General features: G+C 34.0%; 1 protein-coding gene across 1 annotated transcript in view; it reads left to right on the top strand.

Moving 5' to 3' along the window:
• The window catches only part of DCBLD2 (discoidin, CUB and LCCL domain containing 2), a 92,349-nt gene that overhangs the window by 43,553 nt on the left and 25,500 nt on the right, over window positions 1–23,296 (top strand). Inside the window, exons 4-12 of the mRNA XM_044670131.1 lie at window positions 5,364–5,415; window positions 6,857–6,929; window positions 8,012–8,145; window positions 10,047–10,087; window positions 11,989–12,198; window positions 15,601–15,725; window positions 21,238–21,388; window positions 22,757–22,843; window positions 23,021–23,143. Coding sequence (XP_044526066.1) covers window positions 5,364–5,415; window positions 6,857–6,929; window positions 8,012–8,145; window positions 10,047–10,087; window positions 11,989–12,198; window positions 15,601–15,725; window positions 21,238–21,388; window positions 22,757–22,843; window positions 23,021–23,143 — 996 coding nt within the window. The remainder of the gene's footprint in view (window positions 1–5,363; window positions 5,416–6,856; window positions 6,930–8,011; window positions 8,146–10,046; window positions 10,088–11,988; window positions 12,199–15,600; window positions 15,726–21,237; window positions 21,389–22,756; window positions 22,844–23,020; window positions 23,144–23,296) is intronic.

Here is a 23,296-nt window from a genome sequence, read left to right on the forward strand (position 1 = left end):
CTCTCAAATGGATTATTACAGATAACAAAATAAAGCTCTTTAAAGAATCAGTCTGATGGCACTCATAGAAGCCTAATTCAGGAGTGAAATGTAGGAAGGAAAGTTTTTCCTTTAATTCAACAAATATTCATTAAGCAATGCACTGAAGATCAGTGGGAAGATAAAAGATAGTTCCTGGCATCTAAAAGTTTACAATTTAGTAGAATCCATCCTGAATATTATAATCAAGGCTATGGTAAAATATATGCACAAATACTATAATGCAGATTAGAAAATGATTAATTAGAAGTCAAAAAGGAAGTGGTCCCCACTAGCTCAGGAGTTCAAGGAAAGGCTTTATTAAGGACTTTGTAACTGAATAAAGAGAAGGATTTCACCAGGTAGGAACGTGGGGGGAGTTTGTTTCAGTCAGGGGGAATATAATGTGCAAGTGCCGGGTGATAGGAAGGCAGAAAATTAGGGAAAGCTCATTGTCCAGTTTGACTAGCATAGAGATGTTTTAGATGCAGTGGGGTAGTGTGAGATAAATTTGGAAAGGTAGATTTGGCTCAGATTGTGGAGGGCTTTGAATGTTAAAATGTCATTCATATGAGATAGTGTGCTTTCATGAATTCCGTATACATGTTAGTTTATAGCATAGGCAATGGCAAGCCACTGATAATATTGAGAAGGAAAGAGATGTTGTTGACTCATTTATCAGAAAGATGGCAACAACTGTATGAAGGGTTTGGAGAAGGAAGAGGCTAAATGTATCTAGACCCAGTTAGGAAGCTATTATAATAGTCCAGATAGAAGAAGTTAGAACCCGGGATTAGTAGAAAAAGGTCATATATTCCTTTAAACAAAAGAGTAGAAATGGAAAGTTGAAGAAGTTCCCATTGGATAACATGAATGCCAGTAACACTGGAAGTAAAATCATTTGTTAAAAGAAAGGGCACTGGGAGGGTTGGAACCTTGGTGTTTGAAGCAGAAGGAGGTTGAAAGTAGCCGTATTAGGGAGATAAGTAGAAAGGAATAAAAGCATTTCTCTAAAGTTTTGTAGGATTATTTGAATTTAGTTAGCATGGATTTTAAGTATACCACTCCCCTAATCTTTCTTGAGAAATTCTTCCAGTGGAGCAAGGAAAGGGAATTAGCATTTATGTACCAGACACCATGCTTACATGTTTACAAACAGTATCTCATTTGATCTTTATAACAACCCTGGGAGGTAGGTACTATTAATGTTCCCATTTTACAGTTGAGGAAACTGAGGCAAAAAGGTCAAGTGACTTGCCCACTGTTACACAGATAGAATGTGTCTGAGGCTGGATTTGAAGTAGAGTCTTCTTGATACCAGATCCAGTGTTCTTTACACTGTACCATGTAACTAGTACTCAGCAGCTTGGAAGTAATAATAGAAAGAGTTGACAGATTCCATTCCTTGTTCTTACCCCATTACTTACCAACCTCAATTAACATGGGCCTGAAACCTTCCCAGAATCTCAGCATTGGGAGGGACCACAGAGACCATATAATCCTACTTAACCAATAAATGATCATCAGACCTTTGCTTCAAGACCTTCAGATGTAATCTGTTCCATTTTTTTATTTTGTTTTTTTTATTAAAGTAGAGAAAGTTAGAAATCTTATAAAATTTGATGAGTCAGATTTAATGAGATGAAATTGAATTGTAAGAAATGAAAAATTTTACATTAGTTTCAAAAAATCAATTTCAAAAGAAAATAAGAGGGGGAGACAAGACATACCGAAAAGAACCAAGGAGGTTATGAGAAAACAATATGACTAGGAAGTTAAAAAGTCTAATGCTATCCTATCCTTCAGTAGGGAAGAAAAGCAAGACACCCAAATCATAGGGAGTAAAGGTATCATTTTACTCTGTACTGATCACCTAACAACTGGAATATTGTGTTTAGTTTGAGTACTACATTTTAGGAAAAACATTTGAAGCACATTCTTTGAGGTGTTTATCCCAGCTCCCATTCACTCTAAATTGAGTTCCCTAGAACTTGACTATAACATCCCCTTGGAGCTATAGGGGTAGGCTTGTGGGACTGAGGGGGTTGTCTTTTAAGTATTACAGCTTATATATCTCACTGTTGTTTTTCCTTCCAAGGTGATCAGTTAAGAATCAATTTAGACAACCTTAAGAAAAGTTGACATAAAGTGTGTCTAAAGGTCTTTTGTCTTCCAAGCATACAATTTTTCCATTAGTTATTTGGATTTATGTTTTGGAGTTTTGGTTTTATAAGATTAGTCACTTAAAAGAATGAATAATATAAAAATATATTTTGCATGATAATACATCTGTTCTATTTTTTGTCAATTCTAATTGTTAGGAAAGTTTTCCTTACCTCAAATCTAATTGTTTTACTTTTGTAACTTTTACTCACTGCCCCTGGCTCTCCTCTGGAGTCAAAAAAAGTCTATTCAGACTTCCATATGGCAATTCTCTCAACATTTGAAGATGGTTATTGTGACCTTTACCCCTCTATCCTCACAAAGTCTTCTGTTCTCCAAGTTAAATATCCTCATTTTTTTTTCAGTTAATTCGCATAAGATGTAGATTTGAGGCCCCTCACTACCTGGATTGCCTTCTCTGAACATCCTCCAAGTTATAGCAGGGCCCTTTCTAAAATGTGAGATTTCGAAAGGAACACAACAGTTTAGATGCGATTTGATCAGAGCAGAGTACATTCCAAGGAGAGTTATTTTAGTGATTTACTTGCTAGGTGTTTGATATTGTGAATAAAGAAATATGAAGCTAGAAGAGCTAACGAAGAGAATGATATCAAGGAACCATCAGCTAAAATGAGTATGAAGAAAAGCGTAGAAGGAAAAAGACTTGTAGAAGGAGAGGAGATGGTTTTCAGAGTGGAATTTTAAAGTAAAGGTTTTGGAAGCTAGAGTAATTTAAGCAGCCATGAGATACACAGTATGACAGTTCTCATCTAGTCATTGGGATAGCCTAAGGAGAGTCCAAAGATTGGTTTTAAGGCAGAAGAGCAGTAAGGACTAGGCAGTTAGGATCAAGTGACTTGTCCGGGGTCACACAGCTAGGAAGTATCTAAGGTCAGACTTGAGCCCAGAACCTTGCATCTCTAGGCCTGGCTCTCAATCCACTGAGTCACTTAGCTGCCCGGTAAAGTCATGAGATTTGAGGAGGTTAAGAACCAGAAACTGCTGTGCGAGTTCTTTCTAAAGGACTTTGGGAAGGCTATTAATTGGTGGATTGAATAAAAGATCAAATAATACTTCATATAAAGAAATTATCTTCCTGTGCCATCTTCTATTTATTAACTAATTACTTTATAATAACTTCATCATATTAAATTTGTTTTGAAATGTGAAGGAAACGCATACTCAGCCTTTTCATCCTCTAGAGTATGTAAATCAGTGACTGAAGCATGCAAAATACTTAGTCAATCAGCTTTATAGAATAGCTAAATTGCACTTAGAAAACCAGGAGAGTTAGTTACAAAAACCCTGAACAAATATATATTTTATGATAGATTTTATAATCACTTCAGGTAGTTAACATGCTGTCATTTGGCGTTTTAAAGAAACAGTTTTATGAGGCTTATTTCAGTAATGTGCTCATTGGATTGATTTGTTAGTTTTTATCTTATGATCAACTTAAGAATTTAAGTGAAACTAAGTTTTAAATAAATATTTCATTAAATAAGTTATTAAATATCCAGCCTTTTCCACTTATCTTCCATTTAAGACTTTACAGTTTTACTTAAGGTCTTTTACTGAATAGATTTTTATCAGCTGGCATTTATGGTCATTGAAAATATTGCTTTCCAGGTATAGAGCCTTTTTAGAAAAAATCTGAAGTTTGGATGTTGCTTCAGATTGCCTAGTAATGGAATCGATTAACTGTGAATAAAAATCTTTTAAAGTCAGCTGTGAGAAATCTAAATATCAGTTTTATGGCTACATAGACCTCTATGCAGTCAACATGGGCATTTATACCCAAACTGGTTTTATGCTGTACTTAAAAAATTTTAATTATTAAATCAGAATAGTTCTGTGATTTCTCTACCTTCCATCATCAGTATATGTTTAGGATTTAAGATGGTGCATAGTAGGAGTATTCCAAAGATGAAACTTGGCAGGGCATTCTAGGTAAAATGCTAAGGGGGACTGGGGATTTAAGAGAGGACAGTAGAGGTGAATTTGTGACATATTGTAACCAGCCTTTTCTTATGTTAAGAATAGCTTCCTATTCCAGGCTATGTGACATTCTTGCTATCAAAACTCAGCAAAATGCCTACTACCTCTAGGAAATTCTCTTCTGATAGAAATGGATGGAATGGATCAAGTTTGGAGTTTTTGTAATAAAGCGTCATTATAACAGATACTTTGGTAATATTTGGTTAAGATATTGGTTATGCCTAATTAGAGTCAATCTAGTAAATATAGGATGTCAGTCTACTTGGGGATATCTTTTGGATGTATTTGAATATAGTGTTGGCTGGTGTCCCCATTTGGAAACCTAGGTTACTAGTACCATTTAGCTAAGCATTTATAATTCTTTTCTTTCTTCATAGTAGTAAATTTTCTGCCTAATCATTAAGACTTGATACAGACTCTAGATTCTTCCTCTCACACATTCTAAAACTTTAATAAGTGCTTTTCTTCTCACTTGGCCAGCTCTCACTATTAGATGCTTAAGATTGTATCAACAACATTATGGAGTTGAGCAAATAGCTTAGAGAATCATAGAACTTTAGAGTTGGAAGAAATCTTAGCCATCAACCGGTCTAACCTCATATTACAAAAGAGGAAAATGATGCTCAAAGAGATTCATTTGACTGGTTCCTAGTCACATAGCTCTCTGGGTTAAAGACCCTTGTTGACCTTTGTTTTGGTTAGTATCCTTTGGACATCCATTGTTATAGCAACAAAAAGTTTAAATATGGGCATTTCATCTTAATTTTAAAAAGTGAATATTTTATAGTATGTCAAGGCAATTATCACTCTTGCTTTTGCCCCTTTTCCTCTTTCATTTATAACCAAGTATAGCTAAAGGAATCTGCTACATATAATAAGATATCATTAACTAAGATATTTCTTAAATTTGGAAATTTTAATAGAAATTATATCTTCAGCTTTTTTTGAAATACTCATTCACCTTAAAAAAATTTTTTCAGGCCATATGGTGGTAATCAGATAAAATACATAGAACACATAGAAAATATTTTTCCCCATTGCCATGAAACTTAAAATATAAGTGCTGTTTAAATCGTGCAATATTTTCTTGAGTCTTTCATTTAATAATTAGGAATTCCTGAGAATTGGAAATTCTTTATAGGATTACTCTATTCATATAACATTTTTTCATTTTGTTTTTCTAGATTTAATTACTTGCCTGGATACCGCAACTAATTTTTTGGAGCCTGAGTTCAGGTATGACTAGATTTGACACCTTGCTTTATTTTGTTTTTGTTATCCATGTATCATTTTGATTCATATACTAAGTTCTTAGATACATTATATGATGTCATTATTCTTCTAAGACTTTTATATACTTATGTAACAATTGGTGTTCTTGCCATATTTTTAAAAAAATTTCCAGAGACTATCTTAATTATAATATTTTAAATCTTCTTTAAATTGAAATTGACATATTAATATAATTTAAAATAATACCTTATTCTATAACAATCATCTGAGGTAAGCAAAGCAAAATAGAACATCATCAATTTCTAATTTCCAAAGTACAATAATAGTAATAGTTTTTTTAAGTGAGTAAATGCTCTGTTCTTATATTATAGTTAGTTAATTCATATAATTTCAAATCAGAAAGAACTTTTTAAGGTCTAGTTGATACTCTCATTTTATAGATTGAGCAAATTACTTAATGTTTTTCAGAGTTCTTCAGTGATAGAGATAGCAGATAGTATAGTGGATAAGATCATATGCCCTTACTATCTCTGTGACTGGATGAATCACTTAATTCCTTTTTAATGAGGTTAGTAATAATACCTCCCTCCCAGGGTTGTTAGGAGCAACAGATAATAATTTTAAAGTGCTTAGTACTGTGACTTGCATGTACATATTAAGTGCTATATAAATGCAAACTGTTATTATTATTAGCTATAGTGAAAGACTAAGAACCAGTCACACCACATTCTCCTTATTTACTTTTTTTTTGGTAGATCATTCTCATTACTTTGGTGCATTTTTTTTAAGTCAGTTAAAAGCCCTTTTCATTTTTATTATTTATTATTTTATTTTCTCTTAAAAACATTTTCTTTTTTCTTATAAACTTAATGAACATCAACAAACATGATCATTTCTTTATAAAAAGAATTTTTAAAAAATATCATAAATGAAACCATAAATCTCTTATATATAATTTGATTTTCTTTAAGTATGTGTTAAATTTCACACTACAGCACCAGTATTGCCTGCTTGAACTCCTGTTCTCTCCTGTGTATTTTTAAAAAATATTTCATTGACACTTTCTTTCATAAGTCACTACTCCCCCTCCCCCCCCCCCCCGGCTCACTCCCACAATGGTCCCCTACCCCAAATATAATAAAAGCTGCCCCTTGTAACAAGTCTGGTCAGACCAAACAAATTTATTCAGAGATGTGTCTGAAAATGTGCACCTCACTCTGCCCTTCAGATCCAGCATCATCTCCACATGTGCTTAAGAAACATGTTGACTGACTTTCACAACATGAGTTTCACAGGTGACCTACAGCTGTGGAAAAAACATAACTACTAAGCCATGATTGCTCTTTATAATTCAGATGTACAGGCTGAAAGCCCAGTTGATTTAAAGTAACGTTATTGGCTGAAGGTATAACAGCATACTCTTTAAATTGTTTTCATCTTTTAGTAAGTACTGTCCAGCAGGCTGCCTCATTCCTTTTGCTGAGATTTCTGGAACTATTCCTCATGGATATAGAGATGTAAGTTGGATGTCGATTTTCCTTTAAAAGTTCTATTTTGTAATACTTTTTTTTAAGAGCTAGAGCGGGTAGGTATGTATTTTTATTACTTTTTTATGAATCCTTTTTTTTTAAGGAATTGGTACTTTCTGGTTTTTAGTTCTCTTGTTTTCTGGTAGTCGTGTCATTCTTCCAATCACCAAAGTTCTCAACCTGGGATTTATCCTTGACTTTTCACTTACTCTTACATATCTAATTAGATGCCATGCCTTCTCAGTTCTGTTTGCTAAACATCTCTTGCATTTGTCCCTTTCTTTTATTTGTCACTTTAGTCTAGAACCTCAGCCCTTTTGTCTAGACTTTTGCTATAGTCTCCTAATAGTTATCCTCTGCCATTTGTTCTGTCCTCCTCCATTCTATCTTCTACATGGCAGCCAGATTGATATTGCTAAAGTGTGGGCCTGCCTGCCATTCCCCTTCTCAAGAAGCTTCATTGGTTCTCTGTTGCCTTTAAATAAGATACAACTCTTTTAACATTTAAAGTCTTTTGAAGCTGATTAAATATTACTTTTACTATTTGCTATTTCTTATATAATTTTCATTTTCTGCCATGGTGACTTTGGATAGGCTCTTTAGACTTGGAATGCTCTCTCATTAGTCACTAACTGTTGGTGTTTCTAGTACTTTTAAAGTTTCATCCCTGGTGCCACCTCTTTGAGATTCTTTGCCCAATTCTCCTAGTTGCTAGTATTCCTCATGACCCCAAAAATCACTGTGTATTTATCTTATGTATATCCTGTATTTATCTGACTGAACATGTTGCATTCTCCAGTTGAATGTAAGCCCTTAGAGGGCAGGAAATGTTTCCTTTTTTATTTGTATCCTGAGTTAGTAGGAAGGAGCCTGGGGTATATATAACACGCATTTGATGACTTCTCGATAATTTTTTCCAACTTGTTATATATATCTATATTATTTATACTGTTGAGAAAACTTGTTACATTTTATAGCCATATAGTTAAAATAGACTATATGTTGTTTGTAAAAGACACAATCATAACAAAGCTAATGTGTAGCATTTTCTTTTTTTCTTTTCCCCCAAGTCATCTTCACTTTGCATGGCTGGTATACATGCAGGAGTTGTGTCCAATAATCTGGGTGGCCAGATCAGTGTTATAATCAGCAAAGGTATACCCTACTATGAAAGTTCTTTGGCTAATAACGTCACATCTGTAGTGTAAGTACTCTTGCTGTGCTATGGATTTTTATTGGGAGTTGTAGGGATAGTTTATATTCTAGTAATAAAATTATACATACCAAATGCTCTTATGATGAACTTTCAAGGCACTTTGAGAGTAAGATACTTTTTACTTATTTGATATCTATGTGAATCAAAGGTTCTTTTTGTGTCATGGATCCCTTTGTCAGTCTAAGGAAACCTGTGGATCCCTTCTTAGAATAATTGCTTGTTTTTTGTTTTTTTGTTTTTTAAATTCAGAATGGAAGGAAATACTAAATTTCAGTTAGCAGTTAATAAAAACTAAGGGTATAATTTTTTTTTCTCATCCAAATTCAGTCCTTTTGATAGCTATTCATTGACTCCTTTGGGAATCTGTCTGTGGTGATCCCAGCTTATGAACCCTTGATATGAACAGAGAATAAATAGATTGCTATTCTAGCATGACATTTCTAAACCTCCCCTCAGCATTTTTATGGAAATGGCATCAATGATAAATCAAGATATATATGCTGTTATCATGACTTTACCTCTTGTGATCAAAAGTAATTTCATAAGTGCTTTGTAGCTATTTCCCATCAGTAAATAGTATCACATAGGGAATTTCTGAGGCTAAGGTAAAAACTTCTTCAGCATTTTAGCTCTCTCCAAGGACCTATGCATGGTAGTGGGGGACATTTAGTGATATATGGCATAGTTTTTGCTTCTGAAGATTACTCTCTATGGAATCACAATATTTTAGAACAAATAAGTCTACTATTAGTAGAGATCATATAATCCAAATCCTTTACTCTTACAGATGACAGATTTTAGATTTGTGGAAGGACTTGAAACAGGTCTTCTGACTGAAAATTCAATATATTTCACACTATATACCATGTTGCTCTTTTTTTGTGCATTTATATAATATTTAGTTCCTTGGCTGTTTTCCAAATATAGAAATAGATGTCCTTAAAGTATTTCAAATCAGAAGTTGAGCTAGACCATTCCTATAGCAGAAAAATTTCGATGTCCAAATCATGTATTCTCTATGTATTGTCCTATAAAGAACACTTGACTAAAATATATGTGGCTAAGACTTATTAAAACAAGCCTCCTATCATAGTTGCCAAACTAGTTTTTTATTTGATAAAAGAAAGCATTATATCAAATTTCAGTTGTATTTGGTCTGCTTTTTCTTTCCTGTTTCTTCTAGACCTATGATTCAAATTAACTTAGTCCTTTTTTTCTGTTCTAAAGATAGAAAATTTTCCAATATCTTTTGAAGAGTTAAAGGATTTGAATACATGCCTCTAGAAAGAGCTGTATACTAGATGACATCTCAATGTTCCTTGTGTTCCTATGGTTCCTCTGCCTTGTGAACTAGTCAATATCTTTTCCCTTGCCTAGATTTACCCTGTGATCTGTGTCAGTTACTGAGAATTCCAAATCCAATATGGAATTATAATATCAAAACTAAAACTTCTTTTTGGTTCTCAGTTATAATAAAGGACATATCTTCAATACTATACTGATTGTATTAAGTAAGATTTTGTTTTACCTGTACTAGCAAATAGAGAGTACTACTGAATAGGAATTGACTTTTGTGTGGATTTTCAAACTTTTAAAAGAAATCATTATTCATTTTATTTTATGGTGACTCCCTTCCCTCTTCCACTCATACTTTTCATTAAATAAACAATTTTTTTCAGTTCCTTTGGTTACAATTTCTGAAGCAAAAAATACAATGGAAATTTTTCTTTGAGGGTTGACACTCATTTTTCACTATAAAAAATAATCTGATATTGCCAACATAAACTTTACTTTTGTAAATAGTGATGTGAAGAGTAAAGATTTTCATGAAGGTAGATTTTAATAAGTATGTTACATAACTGAATGAAATTCTATCTTGATTTCTGTAGGGGACAGTTGTCTGCAAGTCTGTTTACCTTTAAAACTAGTGGTAAGTCTGATATTGACTTTACTCTTTAATTAGAAATTAATAAATTGCCAATCTTAAATAATTGGGGGGTTCTACATTCATTTGCCATTGCTTATAATTTAATGGAACAAACATTTAGGCAGAGATTGCTGTTTGAATTCTAAGGAGGAGGTGATAGGGAGAATATAAAAGAAATATAAGGCAAGAACCCTTTTCTAGACAGGGAACTAAAATATGCAGATATGAAATAACTAGAAAACAAAAATATTCACATACATCAAATGGTCTAAAGCAGTGATGGGCAAACTATTCCCCCACGGGCCAGATCCAGGCTGTAGTTTTCCCATCACTGCCTTAAGCAATTCCCTAATCACTTCATCTGGATGTGGGGGTGTAGTGATTAGGGCCATAGATCTTACTCATAGTCCTCCTTTACCATTCCTCAGGGATCTGTAGTCATGGTTTCCACCCATTACAGCCAATCAGAAAACATTTATTAAGTATGTACTGTCAGTCAGTGTACTAGTCATGGGGTACAGATAACAAAGAATGAAACAATTCCTACCCCTAAGGAGTTTACTGTTCCCACTTCTACCACTGACAAAGTAGGTTTAGTGAGGAAGCTGAGAGCTAAGAGATAAAATTGGAAGAAATTTGGCAGGATTCAGAGGCCCATTACTTTTGTAGCTATAAGTTACAAAACTTAAGAATAGGAAGTAAAGTAAATGAATTTTTGTAAGTGAAGATCAAGTATTTAAGTTAGGGAATTAGGACATAAGATAAGCTAGGACATTCCAGTTAACAAATTAAAATTAAAATATATACTCTGATAGATCCATAATACCAATAATGGTTGTAATCTCTCCTCCAGTATGATTCACCATCCTTTAGTGTCTCCTTGAGTGTTATTCTTCTCATTGAATATATTCTACTGGGATCTACCCAACAAGTTAGATACTTTATTCTGTTTTTGTTTGTTTGTTTTGCTTTGTTTTTGCTATATCATAGCATTAGTTTCTATCATAGTACTAGTTTAGCAACTTCACTGTTATCCCTTGATTTTAACCCTTTCCACATACAAGATGCTGTTGACATTATACTGTAGCCTGTTTACACTCATTTTGAGCCACTTGCAAATTTGATCTTTCTTGATAGCATTCTGTGATCCACAGACATATAGGATGGGAGGGTATTGACATTAAAATGATGAGCTTTGTCAGAAAAGAACTGTTTGGAGTCCTTGAGAGTGGTGTTTAATTGACCATCTTCAGTTTCTATTCTAGATAGACTACTTGAGTGGACAGCCTGGCTAATTGCATATCATAACCTGGGCAAAAAACTGTTATTTACTTGGCTTTTCCTGGGTGGATTGTAAGGGTAGTCACTTTTGAGTGACTAAATCTCAGTGAAGAGATCCTATAATGTTCCAGGGTACATGCAGTAAGCAAAATTCCATCAAGAAACAGAAGCATGGTACATATCATCAGTAGAGAAACTATTTCATTTGCACTTTGCATGGTGGATCCTCCATGATACTGGTAAAAAACACCTGTAGTGGACATGTTTCCTTATGCATAAATATGTATGTGTTCCTACAGATCAACAAAATAACTTTTCACATTGATCAAAAATAAAAACTAGGGAAAGGCAGGATACTAATGATCCTTGAAAGCAAGACCATTTGTCTTTAATGAAAGAGGCAGGAAATTAATCCTTAGGGAATCAGAAAAACTTAATAGTTTAACAAACTTAACTTTGCATATTGTAACTTGTAAGTTTGAAAAAATGCGTATGTGTGTGTATATATATATAAAAACATATATAATATATACATATTTATGTGTATGTATAAGGCCAAAATTCAGATATTGACAGTAGTACAATTTCAATTTGAAAGTCTAGTTCTCTTTTTCCTCCCCCAGGCTGTTATGGAACCCTGGGAATGGAATCTGGAGTAATCTCTGATTTTCAGATAACCGCATCATCTGTGTGGACTGACTACACAGAGCAGCAGAATAGTTGGAAACCTGAAAAGGCTAGACTGAAAAAACCTGGACCTCCTTGGGCTGCTAGTGTCACTAATAAATACCAGTGGTTACAGATAGATATGAACAAGGAAAAGAAAATAACAGGTAAGACCTCAATTAAGAACAAGTTGTGATAGCAATATTTAGGAGCACTGATAGAAAGGAATACTTCAGTGACATCCTGTGGAGTTTTCTTCTTGGCCCTGTTTGGCATTTCAATCAATGTCTTGAAGATATAGCAGGCATGCTTACAAAATTTGGGGTTGACACAAAACTAACTTCAAAAAGCTCTCAATAAGCAGGAACTAATGGGCCAAAATATAACAGTGAAATTGATAACTTTAAAATACCATGGTCCAAAAATTTGGAGGTCCAAAAATTTAATTATACAATTATATAGTAGGAAAGCCTGGCCTAACATTATTTAGTTCCTGTAAAAAATACAAAGTAGTCTTAGTTGATTGCAAGTTTTATGTGAATCAGCAGTTGGTGTTTACCAAAATTGCTAATTCAGCTTAACTTTCATGAGTGGAGAGCTAGAGAACTAGAGTTTTGGTAATGAATATTGAGAACCACATTTTAATTGTCACTGATTGAAGAATATCTGGAGAAGCAACTAAATTTATAAAGGGTTAAGAAATCATTATATATATGTATATATATATATATATATACATGCAGTAGTTTAACTAGTGGGGTTTTTCCATTTAAAAATATCAATGTATATAAATCACAAAAATTCTCCGTACAAAGAACAACAGAAAAAATATTACAGATAAAGCCATTCATCTTTTTTTGGACAATGTGAGTATTTTAAGCATAAATTAAACATTTTAAATTAAATTTGACTTTTTAATGAGCAAAAATTAATTTTCTCTCCCTATCATCTGACCTATTTGGAAGAAAAAGCAAAACCCATATAATAAAGCTACATAATCAAGCAAAAATAAATTCCTGCATTGGTCATGTCCAAAAAAATATGTCTCATTCTACACCCTTAGTCTATCATCTTTCTTTCAGGAGGTAGGTAGCATACTTTGTTTTTGCTCCACTGGAATCACAGTTGGTCATTTCATCTGAGTTCTTAAGTCTCAAAGTTATTTGTCTTTAATGATGTTAGTATATTCCTGTATAAATTAATCTTCTGGTTCAACTCATTCCACTTTTCATCAGCTCATACCAGTTTCCCAGGTCTCCAAAACTATCTCATCCCTTTCATCGTTTCTTATAGCACAAGTTAAATATAGAATACATTATTTTATTCATGTACCATAATTTGTTCAACCATTCCCCAACTGATAGATACCCCTTTGGTTTGTAGTTCTTTGCTATTGAAAAAAAGAGCTGCTGGGGCAGCTGGGTAGCTCAGTGGAGTGAGAGTCAGGCCTAGAGACGGGAGATCCTAGGTTCAAATCCGGCCTCAGCCACTTCCCAGCTGTGTGACCCTGGGCAAGTCACTTGACCCCCATTGCCTACCCTTACCACTCTTCCACCTATGAGACAATACACCGAAAGTACAAGGGTTTAAAAAAAAAAAAAGCTGCTACAATAGACATTTTTGTATATTTGTGTCCCTCCCTCTTTCACTGATTTTTTTAGGGACTAGGCCACAAGACCACAAGACCACAAGACCAAAGGGTATATACACAATTGAATGACTTTTTTTTGAACATCATTCCAAATTGATTTCTAGGATAGTCAGGCCCAGAAAGGGAGACATTTAAATGGAAAAAGAGAACAGTTAGAATAGAGGGGACATCATATAATTGAAAGACTATGTTGAAGAGGAAATAAACTTGTTCAGTATTATTCTAGAGCAGTGATGGGCAAACTACAGCCCGCGGGCCAGATTGGGGGGGGAGGGCCTGAAATTTTCTATCTGGCTGCCTATTATCATTCCTAATCTGACAAATACAATGAGTAGGATACAATACAATGAAACTTCAAAAGAGTTGCCTTAGAAACAGACTGACAGGAGCATTTCCTTTCCTTTGGCCCCCTCTTTAAAAAGTTTGTCCATCACTGTTCTAGAGGATAAGAACTATGATCAGTGGATGGGGTTGGGGGAGGGAGGATTTAAAAACTTTGATTTTGAAACAGCTTCTAACAGCTCTCCAAATGGAATGGGCTACATTTTGTAAGGTAAAGTGACTTTTCCTTCATTGGAAAAGTTCAAGCAGAGATTAGATTGATAAGTTAATAAGCATTTGTTAATTGCCTACTGTGTGCTAACATTGTGCAAAGCATGGGATTTTGAGCTAGAGAAGACCTTAGAGATACTCTAGTCCAAGATCTGTAAACTTGTTATTTTTTTACATTTTAGCACCTTTCAGTTTAAATGGTTTCCTTCTGAGTCTCACATATTTTATTTTATTAAGAATATTCTCCAAATTGCCTAAAGGGTTCTTGACACAGAATAGGTTTAAGTATCCCTGATCCAAACAAAGTGCTTATCCAAGGTCAACCAGTAAGCACAGAGCTGGAATTTATACCCAGGGGTTCAGACTTCAAATCTCATTGTAGTACTGGCTCTTGATGTAAGGGAGAGGTTAGTTGAAAGTAGAACACTAGCAATGAAGTGATACAGTTTTTTGTTGTTGTTGTTGTTGTTTTTATTTTAAACCCTTAACTTCTGTGTATTGACTTATAGGTGGAAGATTGGTAAGGGTAGGCAATGGGGGTCAAGTGACTTGCCCAGGGTCACACAGCTGGGAAGTGTCTGAGGCTGGATTTGAACCCAGGACCTCCTGTCTCTAGGCTTGGCTCTCAATCCACTGAGCTACCCAGCTGCCCCTGAAGTGATACAGTTTTAAGATTTCCTCGGCTAACACTAAAATTCTTAGAACTTTACTTTAAAATAGTAGAATTGGTATTGTTTTACTGTCCATTTGTTTTTTTAAATAAGTTAGCTGCTTTTTTACCCTGTATTCAGATATAAAATAACTAAAATAAGTTCTTAAACTATTAAAGGAAAGTATATGTTGGAGGAATGGATTATGAATCTTTAAAAATGACTTTTAAGTGTTTTTTGTCAATTTTGTAAATACTGCTACTTTGTAACAGTTCTGTCAGAAATAATTTATTTGGACTGGTTCAAGAAAACTTAGTTAAAGGAGATGTGGGTTTATTTTTCTTTGATGCTTAAAACTATCAATAAATAAGTCAAATGATCACATATGTTAAATTAATAAACTTATTTTTAAGTACTAGGTGACATAATTAAAATATATTTCATAAATCCATATAAATCAAATGCCAAAAAAATCTTCTTTTCTTTCAAACACACAACTACATACACACAAAATAACAACAATCTTGTTATTAGGCCAGAATTTTTCTGGTTTCATGAAAGAAAGGAACAAAACAATGTTAAAACTACTCAATATATATCAAATACAAATGTTTATAGAGGATAAGAAGTAGAAGACTGTCAGTCATTTTTTAATGCTTGAATACTTCAGTCACTGGAAGTTGGGCATTTATGAAAATAAACCTTAATGTTTGCAGGCATTATAACCACTGGATCCACCATGATAGAACACAACTACTATGTGTCTGCCTATAAAATTCTATATAGTGATGATGCACAGAAATGGACAATGTATAGAGAACCTGGTATTGAGCAGGATAAGGTAAAATTGTTACTATTTATTCTGTATTGTAGATGCATTTACAAAGTAAATACTGTATTCAGAAATGAAATATTTTGAGTGTCTAGGGAGTCTTTCTGAATGATATTAAGTTAATTTTTTTTCCTTTTCAGGAATACTCTTTCTATAAGTTGGTTCAAGTAAAAATGTAGATCAGTGTAGTCTACATACATTATTAGAAATGAAATCATATAAAGTTAAAGGGCATATTGCCTCATTGCTCCCTCTTCTGGTTATTTTAGGTAAAGTACTTGACCCTATCAATATTGTTACACAAAAGTTAGAAAATGTTAAGTTATGCTTATTTTCTTTGAATGATATGATTATCTTTTTTGGAATAAAATGAAAGTTCTTGTAGACCTATATTGAAAGTGACTAATGGTGGTACTTGAGGATTTTTAAATCTACTCTATAGAAGAAAGCCTAAAGTTGTGATAATGAAAATTTTAAATCTACAAAGTATTATCCTGATTTATGTTTTTAAATTTCCTAATTTCTCTTATAAATTTTTTTTAAGTAGCTGAACAAATATTAGTTTAATTCATCCACAGAATTAACCTTTAGAATTATGATGTTTAGAAAGTAAAACCCAATAGTAATCAATTAAGACCATAATTTTCTACCTTACTATTAAAAGCTGGCAGTCCAGCAAGGTTAAGTTAGTTCGCTCCCAGTCCCATGGGTGTTATATAGCAGATCTAGGATTCAAAGCTATGTCCCATGACTCCAAATGCATTACTCTTTTCCAATATGTTTGTTGGCCTCTTGCTTTATCATATTAAGATTAATTTTGCAGTAAGAGGAGTATTTAAAAAAATTATTACTATTACAAGTAGATAGTTGTTAAATAGGAGTTTAACTCCATTAAAAGAATGATTAATATGGCTTTTTGTTAACTAATTCATAGCGTCTTATAGAATGTATTCATAGATCCTTTAAGATAAACAGAAATAGAGACACAATTACAGAATCATGAAGCATATAAGTGTGTGCTAGGCCCTGTGCTCAGTACTGGGGCACTCTCAAGGGGCTCCCAGCCTAATGGGGGGATGACACACAGACAGCTATATACAAAGCAGAGAAGTAAGGAAGACCAGGAGAGGTGGGCCTTGGAAGCTTGAGGGAAGTCGGGTAAACAGCCCACTGAGATGAGGAGGGAGAGTCGCAAGTTGTCAGCCACTGTTCTCTGAGTTGGGTTAGAGCGCCCTGTGCCAGGTGCCCCCGGATCATAGATGGGAGCAGGCTAGAAAGGTCGGACTAAGGACTTGGAATGTCAGGCAGAGGATTGAATGTTGGACCTGAAGGGTAATCAGGAGCTGCCAGGGTTCACTGAAGAGGTTACTGTGGTCACGCCATCACTCAAGGAAGAATACATCAACGGGGTGAGAGACTTGCATCCAGCACCCTGTGGAGGTGATCTGGGCCTCTCGCTGCGGGGAGGTAGGAATGAGGGGAGCACATGCTAGAGAAGATAAGAAGGCTGGAAGGAGAAGACCTGACTGATGAGGAGATATAGGCAAAGGAGTGCAGAGAGCCTGGAGTGACTCCTGTGCATAAACCTTGATCACTGGTAGGTGACAGCACCTTGGCAGTAACAGGGAAATGAGGAGGGTTTGGGGGAGTTCAGTATAGGATGTCTGAGAGATGGATAGTTTGAGATGTCTAAGCAGGAAGTTTGATTGGCAGTATCATTTCATTTGATCCTCATAACTACCCTGCTAGATCGGTGCTTGTCTCCTTTTTACTGATGAGGAAATAGAGGCAAACCAGAGTGAAGTGAGTCACCCAGGGTCACACAACCAGTAAGCGTCTGAGGCCAGATTTGAACGTGGGTCTTCCTGATTTCAGGCCCAGCGCTCTATCCACTGTCACCACCTGGCTAGCTCATATCTTAAGGTATTTTCACAATTGCTTTTGGTAACCCATACTGACATCTGACACCCATTCTGATATAGTCTGTTAGACTTCTACTACAATTTTTACTCCTTCAGTTATCTCATTTATTTCACGTTTGGTCTATCACTTTAGATCCATATGAACTTTTATGATTTCAGCTTGTATTAGACAGTTATGTCTCATAAAGAGAATACATGATTCTTTGAGTAATTGTCCTTATCTAATACCTAAACTTCTGCATTAGTTATTTAAAAATCTATTGTTTTTAGATCACCTTCATTAACATTTTTAATTATTTACTTATTTTAGCAAGTATTTATTATTTGCCATTCCCATTTCTTTTCCTCATCCTCCTTATGGAACCTTGTTGGGTCAAGAGATACATAGTTTAGTGACTTTTTTGGACATAGTTCCAAATTGCTTTCCAGAACAAACAGACCAATTCACAGTTCTACCAAATATGTGACAGTATGCCTTTATTCCTGAAGCTCTTTTGATATTTGCCATTTTCTCCTCTTGTCACCTTTGCCTATTTGATGGTATTTTGGTTGCTTAATTTGCATTTCTAGATTCATAACTTAGAGCATTTTTTCATATAGTTTTTGGTAGCTTGGATTTCTTTCTCTGAAAATTGCTTGAAAATTGCTCATTCGTATCTCTGAAAATTGCTTACTCATATTTAGTGAGGAATTGTTCTTGGGCTTATAATTTTGAATCAAATCTGTATATATTTTAGATATGAGCTCTGTTGAGGTAGCTAGGTAGTATAATGAATAAAAGCACTGCTCTATAGTCAGGAAGACCTAATTTTAAGCCCAGACCTAGACACTTTTACTGACTTTGTGACTCTGGGTAAGTTTCGTAACCTCATTTTGCCTCAGTTTTCTCAATTGCAAAATGAGGATAAAAATAGCACCTATCTTCCAGGGTTGTTGTGAAGATCAGACAATATATTTAGCTCTTTTAGGCATTATATAAATGCCATTATTGTTATTACTTATCAGAGAATCTAAACATTTCCCCCAGTTGCCTATTTCCTCTCTCATTTTAAATAATTTTATTTGTCTGAATACTAATTGACTTTTGGAGAGACACACACACTTAAGTGCCTGGAATGCTTTGCTCTTTCATCTCCACTTCTAGGATCCCTGGTTTCCTTCAATACCCAACTAAATTGCTACCTTCCATATGTTTTTAGTAGTCTCCTCAGATTGCTGGAGCTTAACTCCCTCCTCAAGCTTAAAATTGTATGTTTTATCTGTTTTTAAAAAAAACATTTACCTGGGCAGGTTATTTTTCCTCTTAGATTGTACTCTTTTGCCTTCATCTCTCCCGTGTCTAGCACCATGCCTGGTAGCTAGTTGGTGTTTAATAAATGCTTGTAGGTTTGTTGATTGATTTGATGTCAAATAATCCTTACCTAGGGATAGGTGGCTTGGTGGATAAAGTGCTGGGCTTAAGAGTCAAAAAAACCTGAGTTCAAGTATATTAAACTCTTACTAGCTGTGTGACCCTGGGCAAGTTACTTTACCCTTTTTGCCTCAATTTCCTCATCTGAAAAATAGTTGGAGAAGAAAATAGCAAACTACTCTAGTCTCTCTTTCAAGAAAATCCCAAATGGGGTCACAATGAAACAGACAGGACTGAAAATGACAAATCCCTTATCAAAATAAGGTCATACAACATACCTGAGAAATCATTTTCTTTCTTTTGCTTAAAGATCTGTAGTGAGACATTGCATTCTACTTTGAGATAGCTCTGTTAGGAAGTTTTTTTTATATCATATAATCTTAAATCTTCCTGCCACAACTTCCTAGTTTTGCCCTCGAAGGCCAAGTAGAATAAGGTTAATTTCCTATAAACATGATGGTCTTTCAGATTCTTTGGCTAGCTATCACGTCCCTCCTGAGTTCTTTCCTCTGCAGGCTAAATCTCCCCATTTCAAATGTCATGACATAATCTAGAGCCCTTTATTTGTCATCCTCTTTATGGCTCATAATATTTTTTTGGAAATGACGTGTTTCATACCAATTTTAGACTGCTGTTAAAGGTTCCTTGATCATTTATCATCTCAAAAAGCCTAATTGTTTTGAGTTGGTTATTTGTGAACTCTGTAGGTAAGGATATTTTAGTATTTTGCCTCTATTGAATGTATGAGTTTTGAGAAATATAATTAGAACTAGAACTTTATTCTTACTTATGTAGCTTGTGTCCCTAAGGCTACTTTGTCTGACTGCTTTTGCTGCACATTAATAGCTTTTTTCATTCTTGAATTACCCAATAATAAGTCCAGGGGGATGCAAATCCAGCTTTAGACACTTAACTAATCCTGAACCTCTATTTGTCTTAGTTCTTAATTGTAAAAATGGGAATGATAATAGCATCTACCATGTAAGGTTATTCTAAGACTCAAATGAGAAAATAATGGTAAAGCACTTAGCATGGTGCCTGGAATATAGTAGTAGGCACCATATTAATGTTTAGCTATTTTTGGTTTTTTTGGAAGATCAGTTTAATCAGAATTGAATTGACTAGGAAAACCCTTGGGGTTTTTTTTTTGCCTGTAGAGGGAGACATATCTCTAGTACAAGTGAGTGAATACTCTCACTTTTAATTTTCTTAATTCATAGTGAAAGGTTACCCAAAAAAATCACATGAGCAACCCTGTTTCTCATGACTTGTACTTTTTATGTAACCATTAATTAGAAATAAAATTAATGTGTTCATATACCTTTAAATTGCTATTGTAAATGCACTTGTATTTTTATTTCCGCCTTTCCTAATGTAATTAGAACCTTTTAATTTGCTTATCCAAAAATATCTTTAATTTCTTGAGTAATTTGAAGACAATATGCTCATGCTATATTGAAAAAATAAATCATTAGCCATTTTGCTAGCTTTCCAATTACTAATGTTCAGTGCTTAAAGAAATATATTTTCATTTATTTTTTTTAACATCACTTTCATTTTTTAATTTATACTTCTTTCTTTTCCTAACCAGTGAGCTATTCTTTGCAAGAAAGAATAGAAAAGAACTAGGGAAAGCAATTCAATAGAATTAACTAGCATATTAAAAGAGTCTGATGGTATAGGCAGTGTGTCCTAGCCACAATTTCCACTTCTACACAAAAGGGAGGGAGGATCATTTTAAATCTTTTTGAGGGTACCAACCTTGGTTATTGCAATTGCAGTTGTGGTTTTGATCTCTTTATTTACATTGTTGGAGTCATGATGTATATTAATTTCTTGGTTCTGCTTATTCGTTCTGCCTTAATTCATATACATGTCTTCATGTTTCCTTGAATTCTTCCTTTTCATCTAAAATAGGAGCTATAATGTAAAATTCCAATCTTATGGAATACTTGTTTAGCCTGCCTCAGTTGATGGGCAACTTCATGGTTTCCATTTCTTTTATGTTATAAAAAGTGCTATTATGAATATTTTGATTATGTATTTTTAAGTGATGTTTAGTTAATTGTCAAAGTTATTGGTCAAATGTCACTAAAGAGAGAGAAAAAAGTGATACATGTTAAACCAGATTTTTGGAATCCATTTGGTTCTTGTTGCTATAAAATATCAATTTTTGTTTTTCTTCTAGATATTTCAAGGAAATACAGACTATTACCAGGATGTACGCAATAACTTCATCCCACCCATTATAGCACGTTTTGTTAGAATTAATCCTGTACAATGGCAGCAAAAAATTGCAATGAAAGTGGAATTGCTTGGATGTCAGTTTATTCCTATAGGTAAAGAACAGTATATAGTTGCACTGTACATGTATTTAAATTAATTTTTTTATTTTCATCACTCCTCCCTAAAAATGGAAGGAATGTAGTTTGTGTTTTGAGGGATAATGATTACATTACCTTAAACAGTTAAAAATTGTGTTATTTTGTCTTTTGATTTTTCAGTTCATTTGGCAAGGCATCAGATTTTCAAATGTCATCCTAAGTGACTATAAAGTGAAAGGTGGAATCTTACATGATAAAATTGATGTTCATGTATGGCTTAGAACATTTTCTATTTTTATTTTCATTTTCCATGTATAACTTTTGCTTCTATCTGTAATGCCAAAGCTTTCAAAAGAAGGCAAGTTTTGATTCACATGTTTTGAAGAAATAGAACCAATTTTTCAAATCAGTACCATTGGTACCTATGCTTTTGACAATCTGGTACAGTGGAAGTTTTCTTGACCAAAAAACTTATTAAATTCTTAGTAAATTTTGTTCATTCATTAGTAGGTAAATTAGAAATCTGCCTTTCTTAAATATGGTATCTTTTTCCACCATTGGCTATGTTAATAACCAAGTTCTTCTTATAAGAGAGAAGACAACTTAGAAGTTAAAATGAAATTTTAGATATACAAAAGATGTATAAAAATTTAGATATACATTTTATATCTGTAGAGTTTTTTTGTAGAGAAAACTCCTAGGAACTTAATTTTTCAGGTAGTAACAAGTGAGGAATTGTGGTATAGTCCAATGAGAACATTTAGGGTCAGCTAGGATGCATAGTGGAGAGAAGTCTGGATCTGGATTCAGGAATTCAAACCTGATCTCAAACGCTAGCTCTGTTTAACTCTGTTTGCCTCAGTTTTCTTTGTAAAATGAACTGAATAAGGAAATGGCAAACCTCCTCAGTATCTTTGCCAAGAAAACCTCAAATGAAGTCATGAAGAGTCAAACACAAATGAACAGCAAGGAGAGAAAGTTAAACTTAGAATCAGGAAGGCTTGGGCTCAAGTCTTATCTATGATACGTGCTGGCTGTGTGACCTGATAATGTTGCTTGACCTCTCCTCACCCTGGGAACTCTTTGAAGTCTGTGGTTGATCTTCATTCTTCACAGCAGTAGGCAACTTACTAGGAGTAAATTGAAATCTACATCTTACATTTTATCTACAATGAAATTATATATGCAGAGCAATTAACTGTCTCATAGACTTTCCCATTTTGCCATATGTAGCACTAAAATAATAATAATCTCCTGTTTATGTTTCACTGTTCAGAAATTTGAAATTTACATTTGTAAATTAACCTCTTAAAAACATTTAAGGGCTTACAAAATTCCTATTTTTTTAGCAAAAAGATAATTTTTTGAAAAATTTGTTTCAAGGTCGTGCTCCAAAACTAACTCAGCCACCATTTCCCCGGAACAACAATGATATAAGAAACACAACATTCACTTCATATGTAGCCAAAGGTATGTATATTTTAAATAATCGATTTTTAATAGTTTCTTATATTTCTTATATTAGTCCTTCCTGAAATAAGAGCACTAGGTAGTAAAATTTTTAAAGAATTCCAAAATGATTTTAATTTTACTTCATTTGAGATCATGTAACTAAAAGAAAAAACTTTAAAAACCTTTTCTCCTCAGGTCGTGCTCCAAAATTCAATCGACCACCACCTCGCCATGGCATTAACTTCCCTCTGCAAACTGATCAAACAACAATGACTCCAGATATCAAAAACACTACAGTAACTCCAAATTTGACCAAAGGTATATGTTCTGTAAAACACTGCGAATCATTTAAATGATTTTTTCCCAACACTTAAAGAGATGAAAAATAATAGTATAGAGGACTATTTCTTAAAGAAAGCCCTGGTTTTCAATAGTATTTCAGGTTTGAACAATTATTTTCACCTTTTCTCC

Source organism: Gracilinanus agilis, chromosome 3 (genome assembly GCF_016433145.1).
Source record: "Gracilinanus agilis isolate LMUSP501 chromosome 3, AgileGrace, whole genome shotgun sequence".
Lineage (NCBI taxonomy): Eukaryota > Metazoa > Chordata > Mammalia > Didelphimorphia > Didelphidae > Gracilinanus > Gracilinanus agilis.